The sequence below is a fragment of the Magnolia sinica genome, chromosome 10, assembly GCF_029962835.1.
Source record: "Magnolia sinica isolate HGM2019 chromosome 10, MsV1, whole genome shotgun sequence".
In the NCBI taxonomy this organism is placed as follows: domain Eukaryota; kingdom Viridiplantae; phylum Streptophyta; class Magnoliopsida; order Magnoliales; family Magnoliaceae; genus Magnolia; species Magnolia sinica.
In genome coordinates this window covers 65,466,364-65,477,960 of record NC_080582.1, presented here as the reverse complement: position 1 = coordinate 65,477,960, position 11,597 = coordinate 65,466,364, and the positions used below count along the sequence as shown (strand labels likewise).

Genomic DNA, 11,597 nt, shown 5'->3' with positions numbered 1-11,597 from the left:
TATCGACGTGCCGGATAGGTATTGGCAGACTATTGGCCAGGCGGATAGTGAGGTTTCTTACGCTCACTTGGACTGTGGGGCTAGGAGAGCAACAGTGTCATTTGGAGTGTACTAAACCCTGATGATTATTGAGAACTGTACTGATATGTGGACTTATTGAGCAGGAGTTGCATACTCATTCATTCATTCATTCACTATTCACTCGGGCTGGTGGTGCGCAGCTATTTGTTGTGTGTACCTTCGCAATGGCCAGGATTTCGGTTGGGGCGCGCGACTAACCTGAGATCAGGAGTTTACCACATTGAGTCTGACTATCCAAATTAGGTATGGGACTATTTTGGATAGAAGTCCCTTGTGATAGACCCCATAGTCTGCGATACTACGTACTACCATCCCGACTTCACTCCAGCATAGTCATTTCATTCGCACCACATATTGCATTGCATCCTCGACATCTGATATTTGGCTCTTTATAACTCCTCATTTACATGCTGATTTATATTGCGTACTCTGATATTGTATGACTCATGGACTTGTCAGTATTTCTGATATTGTATAATTATGGCATGACAATATGATGATGATGATGTGATTACGGATGCATGTAATATGGTTATGGCAGTGGTAAGATTTCCTTGTAGCATATTTATCTTGCCTGCATGTAGGACACTGCACACACGTGTGTACTCACTAGGCTTTTTGCCTAAGCCTCTTATTTCCCATTTTTTTCAGGGTTGGAGTAGCTTAGAAGACTTAGCTTTCTCGATGCATTGCATCTATTCTTCGATTTGACAATGTTGACGTTACGTATCTTTTGTAAAGCATTATACTTATAACCATTGGGACTTATGATGGAGAGTGTTGCTTGGTAGTTTGATCATGGATCTTCATGCTCAGGTATTACTATGTATATATAAAAAAAAAATTTCAGTCAACGACTTGCTGTGGTTGCTGCAAGATCCACGATAGGGATAACTGTGGTGATTGTATGTTTAACAGTAAGAGAAATTGTAGAGGTGGTAGGAGTAGGAGGAATGACAGGAGCAGGGTGTGTAGGCTGATCTCCTCCTTTAGGAGTAGAGGAAGGCAGAATACCGCCTGCAGTTTTAAATTCATTGCGAGGAGTGGCCAATCTTTCTTCCCGTTTTATTAAATCCAAAGGAGAACCAAAAGCAATCCATCCTTCAAGAGTATTTGGAGGCTCTATTTCTCTAATGAGTTCTTCTACAGAAATTTTACGATGAAGTTGTCCCGGAATGACGGCCTGATCTTTCTCATAAAAATATTTAATCCCTTGCTCTGGCCTATAATTCCTCAAGCGTAGAGGAACCCAGATAGGCCGATCCACCGAAAAACAGTTACGCACTAAGTAGTAATGATGCACCCACCACCATATCCAGGAATATGAAGCTATCACTCGATGATTGTACCATGGAAGAAGAAATCGAGAGCCAAAATTTCTTGTTAAGAGCTGTTTCCATATTAAAGCCCAATTGTAAGGGCCGACTCCATAGCTTCTCATTGTCGATGTGGCCTCCTCACTTGCCTGGGGCATAGCTTGATCATACCCAAATTGTCTGGCAATTCGACTCGGATAGTATAGTTCTTGCTAAAACTCTACTCCTTCTCACATAGGAAGACTACAAGAACGAATACAAAGAAAGAAGGTTCTCTCAATGGGTTCCAAGTTATTGTTATCCTCAACATCTCTGTCTTCAGCTTGGTAATCTAAGTAAAAAGGGAAGAAGTAATAGATTCTATGTTGTCAATTTTATCCACTATCCATTCATACCCCTTCTTTATCATCTTTCGCTTTAAAAAATGCCACAGGGGAAGATGATTGGGATGGACATAAGCCTTCTCTAGGTCATTGTAAGTCCAAGGGAAATAAATGTTAAGCCATCTAGAGAAATAGAGCCATGTATTAAAAGAAAATGTAATTCCTAGTGCCGAACTTGAGCAGTGCACCACTACATGACCGAAAGCTCTATATAACGAGCATAAGACAGAAGGGGCCAAAGAATATCTTTTTCTACCTTCCGCCATTGCGCCTGCCGCCACGAATAAAGTTAGTCGAATAAAGTCTGAGCTTTTTGAGCTAAGAAGCATGACTAAGCTCAACCAATAAGCCAAGAAAGTGGCTAATTCAGTTTCAGTGATGAATTTGGCTGGGCCCCTTATCTTTTTGCGATTGGCTTCTAATTTGTCACAATGGCTGCCAGGAAACCTGAAAAAAGAGGGAGTGAGCAATTTATAACTATAGGTAAGTATCGTCTGAAAGGTAAGAAAAATGTTAAAACACTTACATCAAGTATCGGGAAAAATGTGCGAGACATTGAAGAGGGGAAATCTTATGGACATTGGCAAAATAAGACGTTTCGCGAAAAAGTTCGATTATTGATGCTATAAATTTAGGTATTCTGTTGGAGCAACATATGAAAATTCCTCATCTGAGGGAACGTATTTATAAAGGAAAGATTCGGAAATAGGCAAGAAGGCCATCCATATAGATCCCACAAGGTAATGCTTACTTTTCCGACTGGAAGATGGAAGGAATTTGTAGTGGAAGACCAGTACTTTAAAAAGCCCTTATAAATCATCGTATCTTTTTGAAATAACTCTGAGGTGGCTTCTATGACATGATATATCTTTGTTGCAATGAGGATATTTTCATACTTCTTCAAGATTGCTTTGGCCCATGCGCTGTAATACGGACGATCAGTCTAAAGCCCCCGCGTCCTAAATTCTTCCTCACCCCACAAGGAGTCGCGATTACGAAAATGTTGTTGAATCGTTTCGAAGAAATGAGTGAAGTATAAGGAATGAAGATTGTAACATGGTGTAAGGAAGTGCATATATCTTATTGCCCAGTCGTTTGGGTTAAGCCTTTTTCTGTAAGACAGCCTTTAAGGATTTGTGGCTCTTTGATCACCCAATTTGGCACATACAGGAGCCTGTTCTGTGTCATAAAGTCGGTTGGTTCGCTTTGAAGTATGGACCAGTGGTGCTGAAGTTGCAAAGGGAGAGCAATAATCTCGTCTTCATAAGGGTTGCGAAATTTAATCCCCTCGGCATTTAACTTGATTGAATTCCAGACATTTTGGAAACGCCTCCAATTGTGTTCTTGAATCTTTTCTTGAAAAGCTTTATCTTTACTCTTTTCTCTTATTTGCTTCGAAATTGCCGGTGCAGGAGAAGCTTCAGCAGTAGAAGGACAAGTGTCATCTGTGTGAAAATTGGTTGTGCATTTCAACCAATCATCCCAATCAAATTCTTGTCTGGTAGTAGGGGTCCCTCTATCTCCTTTATCAGTACAGCCATACGGATATGTTCAAATAGGCGTTGGACACGATCGGCAAAGTTAATAATGACAGGAGCTGGCTCTTTGAAAAAGGAAGAGTAGCCTTCAGTAGATTTGGGTCTTTTCTAACTACGGGTCTTGACTGATTGTGAGTCAGAAGGCCCAACAATATTTGGGGAGGCAAGAGGTCTTTTTGAGCTAGCCATCAGGAATCTATATAGGAGTTTGTGAACAAATTAAAATTAGGAAGGGAAGTTCATTAAGTTAAAAGAGAAGTATAAAAGATTGCTGAGAAGAAAGGGTGAATAAATTTAAAGTCCAAATCTACATTTAAGCATAAGTTAGTGTGCGTAAAACTTTGTGTGCTAAAATGATTATGCGCCAGATCATTGTACACAAGATCATTGTGCGCTACATGTCCTTGGGTGCTAAATTCTGATTGAGTGCAGAGAAGTGTTGCACACTAAGTCCTGTTGTGCAGCACACGCTAAGTCCTGTTGTGCGGGATAGGTGTTATGTGGCGCACAACGCTGTTTGTGCGAAGAATGGCTTTACGAGCAAAAAAGTGTGAAGCTGGCGGAAGATGAAATGGAAGAAAAGGATATAAGTCTTGTATTTATAAGCAAGCTCTTGCGCGTTGTGTGCAAGATGTTGTGCGAAAAATGTTAAGCGCAACCCAATGAGTGCAATTCATTGTGTGCCAAAGAATTCATGATTATGCGCACAACAAAGGAAAGTTAAACTTCATTATAAAAACTAAAATGTTGATCCTACATTGTTTAGTTTGTAGATAAAATAAAAAAATGGAGGATCAAGGGAGCATCTGTTGATACATAAAAAGAGAGAAAGATAGTAGATATTCATTGTGCATAAATCACTATTGAGCGCAGAAGGTCATTGTACGCAGATCACTATTGTGCGTAGAAGGTCATCGTGCGTGGATAGCCATTATGCGAAGAAATTCATTGTACGCTGGGGATGTTATGCGACAAGAGGAGTCAATCCACACAAAGGAATCCTCACAATGAAGCACGCATAAAGGAATCCGCACAGTGAAGCACGCACAAATGAATACGCATAGTGAAGCACGCACAAAGGAATCCGCACAGTGACTGCGTGGCATGTTCACATGTGTGAGAATACCATAAATACTCCCTAACCCCTCAGTAGGAGTCATTAGCAACCAATTAAGGAGAAGAAGAAGATTCCAAGAATAGAGAGAGGTAGAGTCCGCATTCATTGTGCGAGACGGGTGTTGTGCGGTGCACAACACTGCCGGGCGCATAACACTGCTGCCGAGCGCACAATAGCCCAAATGCACAATAATACTTAGCGCACAGCAGTGTTCAATGCACAACAGTCTTTAATATACGACGCTTCAAGCACATATTGTCTTAGTGCATGATGCCTTTATTTGTTTTGCCTTTGTTTATTTTCTATTACAAGTCATGGACATTCTGTTTTTGGAATCAAAGGAAAAAAGGATGTAAAAAAACTTGGAATGAATAAAAGATATGATTATCTTCTTTATTTTCTTTTGTTTATAATTAAGCGAATAAGATAATTTTCCAAATTGAATGCATTTGTTTCTTATTCGAAACAGGTACTAAAATATATTCGCGATTAGAAGTTATCAATTTGATCTGCCATGAACATGCTGATGCCAAAGTTGAAGAGTAGGAATGGTCTCACAAGGTTATGAGCCTCGTGATGAGAGATATTAAAGGGTTTACAAACATTTCTCCCACATAAACTTTTGTGAAGTATGTTAAACCCCTAACGCATGCGCAAAAATATGACCGGTGGAAAACTTGACCTGAAATCCTTTAAGTAGAAAACCTGACCAGGAAACCTTTACTCGAGGCGTGTGTGCACTTACGAAATACTCTCCCACGGGGGTGGAATCAAACCCCGTTTGTCATCAAAAACAACAATTTACAAAACTTTGCGTAGCCACTACAGAAGACAAAATTGGCTTTGTGGCTGGTTTCATTGCACCCACATGTACAACAAATAAGTTTTTAAATTACAAAAATTATTATCTTTTTTCATCTTCACACTTTGGATTCCAACCATTCACGTAATCTCGAAGATAAAATTAAAAATAAAAAGTAGCTGATTTCATTGCCCCCACATGTAAAACAAATAAGATTTTAAAATTAAAATAATTATTATCCTTTTTCATCTCCACACTTTGGATTCCAACCATTCACGTAATCTCAAATATAAAATTAAAAATAAAAAGGAAATAATAGTTTTTATTTAGCGTCTATTCCAAATAATTCACAAGCGCTAAAGTACAGGCATGGAGTAAATATCTAAAAAACTTGTCATTAATAAGCACTTCTTCTTCTTCTTCTTCTTCTTCTTCTTTTTTTTTTTTAAAAAAATAAAAAATAAAAAATCCTTCACACGCTTGCAATTTCCACCTCTCTAAAGGCCCTCCAAGTAGGAATCTTTAGTGGGCTACTTCTTGATAGCCTGGTCCATGATATCTTCAATCAGAAGTGTCATGTTGATGTAAGAAGATCCGCCCTCTTCCATAGCCCTACTTGCCTTCTTCCCAAACTCTCTTGCTCTCTTTCTCCTCTCTTCTCCTTCATCTCCCTCATCCATCAACCTCTCTACACCATTCTTAACAGTTTCCATCTTCACCAACACATTCGCATTATCGTCTCGTTCAAATTTATTGGCACCCAGGAAGACGCCGAGATCGACTCCAATTCTCAGAACTTGCACAAGATACTTCTCATTGAGGAACTGCTCTCCAAACAGAGGCCATGCCAAGACGGGAACACCCGCACAGATGCTCTCCAATGTTGAATTCCAACCGCAGTGCGTCAAGAACCCTCCAATTGCCGGGTGTGATAATATCAGTACCTGTGGGGCCCATCCTCTGATTATAAGACCCCTTTCCTTTATCCTCTCCTCAAATCCCTCAGAAAGCCATTCCTCTACCTTAGCTGGTTCTACAACGTCTCTAATCACCCGAACAAATGGTTGATTTGAAGCTTCCAAGCCCAAACCAATCTGTATCAACTGCGAAGGAGAATGGCGGCATTGGCTTCCAAAACAAACATAAACAACGGACTTGGGCTTTCTTGAATTTAGCCAACTCAAGCATTCATTCTCATTGATAGAGGCTTTGTTCCCTCTTGCGGCCTTATCCGACATCTCCTTGTTGCAGAGAGATACAGGTCCGACGGTCCATACCTTCTTTCCCATAGCCTTTTGGTAGTACTCAAGGTATTCATTCTCCAATTCAGAAAAACTGTTCACCACCACGCCGTAAGATTTTGCATCGGCATCTATGGATCTCTTGTGTAACTTTTGAAAATCAAGGTTTTTTAGGGTCGAAAGACGCAGCTGGGATTTTGGTATCTCAATTCGATGAGGCAAGCCTGGTACAGCGACTGGTTCCGACTCAGAGGCAACATTTTCGTGAGACTTGTAATGGTGTGTGTTGTGCAAGCACAAGAGAGAGAAGCAGCACATACCACGGAAAAAGATCCTCGGTATCTCGAACTTGCTAGCAGTTTCGCCCGTCCATAAGACTGAAGAGTCCGAAATAATGCAGCTCGGGCACGGTTGCTGTTCTTGAAGATACTTTTCTATTGGCTGCTGCAGCAAATTGATTGCGTTGATGAAATTCGTGAGCAATTCGGGAACCATGACGTCCATGTTCTCGCATCCGTCTGGCAAACCAGCTTCCTGACATGGGAAGCGGAATTCGGCAAGCTGGATTCGGAGACCGGATTCAATGGCACGGTCGATTCTGTTCTTGAATCTAGTAGCATTGAGGGTTGTGGTGATGATGGTAACTAGCACGCCACGCCTTGCGAACAAGTGAGCCATGTCGAACATGGGAATCATGCGGCCTTGGCAAGGGAAAGGAATGAAGATGAAGTGAAGCTGGTGGGATTCTTGTGAAGCCATGGTGAGTTTCGAGAAGAAGGATTCAAAAGAAAGATGGCTGAATTTTGAGTTGAAGGTGGAGTGTCCGGTGTGGTGCACATATAGGAGCTGAGTGCCGTCTGAAGGCGCGGACGATTCCAATACCGTGCGTTATTATTGGTCCACGTCATGGGCACTTACGTCATGGCGGAGTACGACGCAATCCACATCACATTAGGCATATATTTACTACTGTTTCCTGTAATGTGGCATACATGGCCTTCCCATCTGTTTCACTTTTGGTCCCACGTAATAAATGATCTCGAAATATGTATGGACGCGGATTCCATGCAGGGAAACGGATTGGCTACTCCCCCTGCCACCAGCCAATGGCTGATCGTCGGTGCTCGGTGGGCTTCATCTACGCTGTGCATTTGTTTTTATAGATGATTTTATGGTATGAGACCTAAAATTAGATATATTCCAATCTCAAGTGTATCACATTACACGAAACAATGTTTATTGAATATCGACCATTAAAAACTTTTCGAGGGCCATAAAAGTTTTGGATCAAGCCGATCTTTGTTTTTTCCCTTCATCTATGTCTGTACAACCTTGGTTTTCCTCATCTAGGTCTGTATGATTTAATCAACAAAATGGATGTCAAAAAACAGTACAGTAGGCCGTAGGAGGATTTTAATGGTGGATATCCAGTCACTATTTTTCCAGTGGTGTGGCCCATCTGAGATTTAATTCCTTCTAATTTTTGGTATCAAGCACTAAAATGATCTTTCAAAATGGATGAACGGCATGGATGAAACACATACATCATGGTGGAGACCACAGAGCACCGACCAGCAGCCACCAGGCTGGTGGCAGGGGAGTAGCCGATCCGTTCCCGGATGGAGAGTAATTAACTCTGCACAGTACGCGCACAGATTAGCTACTGACAGGATGAGTAGCGAGAGTCGCTAGTGAAGTGACGTCACCAGGTTCCATGAGCCCCACAATGATGTATGTGTTGTATCCGTATCGTCCATCCATTTGGTTAGATGATTTGAGGGCATTAGGCAAATAATTAAGTAGATCCAAAGCTGAAGTGAACCCCACCACAGAAAACAATGGGGAGAGTGGTACCCACCGTTGACACCTTCATAAGGTCCGCCATGATGTTTATTTGAGATCCAACCTGTTCATAAGCTAACATAGACATGAAATAAGGGAAACTACAAATATCAACTTATCTAAAACTTTCGTGGCTGTTAGAAGTTTTTAATGGTGGGCATCACTCTCCCCACTGTTTTGTGTGGTGGAGTACGCTTGAGCTTTTGATTGATTCATTCTGCCGCCGATGCCCTAAAATGATCTCTAAAAATGAATGGACTGTGCGGATATAAAACATATATTATGGTAGGGCCAACAGAACTTAGAGACGTCATTTAAGTAGCAAGTATCGCTGCTCAACCTGACGGTGGCAATCCGCGTCCGTACAGCACGGTATTAAGTAAACTTTTACCATGACTGCCACAATTTATGCATTTTAATTACACCGTTATGCTATCTTCAATGGTGTAATCCTAAAAATGAAGCATATTCAAAGTTAAAGTGGACCATCCCACATAAGACAGTGGACCATACCACAGAAAACCATGTAAATTGAATGTTTACTGTCCAAAACTACTTGAGCCAATATAAGTTTTTATATAAAGTTGATATTTGTATCTTTATTTTGTCAATTTTTTTGTTATCCTGTAAATACATGTTGGATGATAAATAAACATCACTGTGAGCTCTAGTAAGGTTTCAACGGTGGTGTACCCGTTGTTTCCTATTGTGTTGTATATCTATTCTTTGGATATAATTCAATTTTAGGTCCATGACTTGAAATGGGATGCAGATTGCGTTCTATCCCGCCTGTCTTTAGCCACGGATGGGCAGCAGTTCTGTGGGTGGGCCCACTGTGATGTATTGGTTTATCCACCCCGTTCATTCCTCCTCTTAGATCATTTTAAGGTATAGACACATAAATGAGACAGATCCAAGGTTCATGTAGACCACACCACTAATGACTCTTTCATTTAATGCAATTGACATTTAATGCTTTATCATTTTCATGCAACCTAAGCTTATTATTTATTGCGGTCTACTTGAGTGTTGGATCAGCCTCAATTTTATGTTTATTGTTTAAAATGATCCGAAAGGAGGGAAGGACTGCTTGGATAAACCAATACATCACAGTGGGTCTGCTTGCCAAACTACCTGTTCGGATCTAGAGACAGGCAGAGGTAGAACGCAATCCACTTCCCTTAAAATGAGGTATGAAACCGATGGACAGCGTGAATAAGATATGTAAGGCCGCATACCAAGGAAACACCGTGGAGTCCATCATAATTTATGTATTTTATCCACGCTGTCTCCATCGGTTTTACTGACTCATTTTAATGCATTATTTTAAAATTGAAGCATATCCAGTGCTCCAGTGGATGACACACTTGGACGTGATCAAACGCCACATGTTCAACGGCCTGGAGAGTTGGCAATCGTGATTGTCAATATATATGAAAACAACGGGGAAGACTTGAATACTCTGCGGAGTGTGATTGATGCTAGACAGTTATTCAAAATAAACAGTTGAAATTCAGATGCGCATGACTCCACAGTTATGCATGTTTCGTTAGTGAGCAAAGATCTAAAAATAAAATACACATAAAAAAAAAATCACAAGGTTGGGTGATGCACTCACTGTTGGAATATTTGATTGAATCAAATAGGTTATTTAAAATCGAGAACAAGAAAGAAAATAAAATTAGAGAAAAAATACTTATAGAGTTAAGTCGAGGCGTGACATGAGTCACTCGGCTTGAAATTGAATTTTATCCCCTTGTACAGCATCCCAAGTGCAACAGATTTCCAGAGCAATTGACCTCCAGGATACAATTACCATAATTTGGTCCCAACGGTGCACTCACTATACGGGGGATCGAACCACTTGCAGTTTAACACGAAAGTGCTGAATTAACTGAGCAACCAAAACTCGTAAACCAGAAAACAGTGAGAGTTTTCACAATAGGAGAAAAGATTTTTCATATTTTGAAAATGGAACGGAAGTCTTTATGTAAACTCTGAAGTAGTACATTAAACACCCTTTCGAAAGGGTTTGGTCTGTTGGGTTTAAACCCAACAGGTGTGACCAATCAAATGGTCACATCTCTCTGATTTAAAATGAAAAGGCGTAAGTGCAAGTGCAAGTATATGCTCGTATAAATAAAGTCCCATGAGTACCCATACATATATACACCCGCACTTGCACCCACGCCCCATCTTGTCCCATCGCGCATGCCCACGTGCACACAGGCACGAATACGGACTTGGATTCAGTTCGTTCTCATGCCCCTTGAATGGGGCTCAAGCCTTAAGGCAAAATCCTATCTTATATACAAGAAGATTTTTTAATATAAATTTTAAAACAAAATACAATATTCCCCCACATGTTTCAAAATAAAATTTCTTTCGGGTTACAACGTAATAGTTGTGCAATGATGTAAGTGATGTGTTGAGGGTATCATGATTGATGATTTAAATATTATATTATGGACGTAATGCGCTATGGGTAGAAACCTTCTTGGTCGTCGTGTAATTCCATGGGTTTTTGGGTAGTGGTGTACAAATCGATGTAAGTAATTCATAATGCGTGGTACATTACTTTCAGGATTGGATGTCCCAAATAGTCGCTCCATGAGTAAATCATGTTACGTAATTCATCTGACTCATATGTTGTGCCACCATAAAGTGATCACGTAAATCTACGATAGCATTGGACATGCTAGCGAATATCCGTAGTTATGAGATGCGGGTCAAGTCGGGTTTACTGTGAATTATATTTCACATTTTAATGATAACTACATATGATGAACTACACACACTTTTCTAGGTATGAATATATATATATTATATATAGGTTGTGCATACTAATACCTTACGTATTAGTGAAGTATGTGACGTATCAGAACCTTTACATTGCTTTTATAACTCTCTTGAATTATTGTTAATATTAAAGGATGAGTATCATTATGAGTAAGGCGTTGACCCTCTCCAACTGTACAGATGATGTATGTGATTTACAGATTGAAGACCTAGAGGACCATCTCCCTATGGAAGATTATACTAAGAGAATAAGAAGATAATTTTATGATTTAGTTTTATTCTTCCACAGCAAACTCGATAAATATAATAAGCTCCCACTGAGAGGGCATTTGATTATTTATTGAATTCTTTTACTTTGATGAAATAATCAATACAGTCAATTTTATTCTCGTGAATGTTACTTTCATGAATGTATCTGAATGTTTTTTTTAAAGGTACGATTTTTAAAGCATCCAATTTATACATTATTAACACCCGA

General features: G+C 40.1%; 1 protein-coding gene across 1 annotated transcript; it reads right to left on the bottom strand.

Moving 5' to 3' along the window:
- Nucleotides 1-5,750: 5,750 nt before the first annotated feature.
- Nucleotides 5,751-7,237, bottom strand: LOC131257516 (UDP-glycosyltransferase 73C12-like). The gene has a single exon (XM_058258326.1). It carries the CDS (start codon nucleotides 7,235-7,237, stop codon nucleotides 5,768-5,770), a length of 1,470 nt encoding a protein of 489 aa, XP_058114309.1. The 3' UTR covers nucleotides 5,751-5,767.
- Between the last annotated feature and the right edge of the window lie 4,360 nt (nucleotides 7,238-11,597).

Excerpts from the sequence above, each read along its gene's own strand:
- LOC131257516 (XM_058258326.1), bottom strand. The coding sequence starts at position 7,237 with ATGGCTTCACAAGAATCCCACCAGCTTCACTTCATCTTCATTCCTTTC.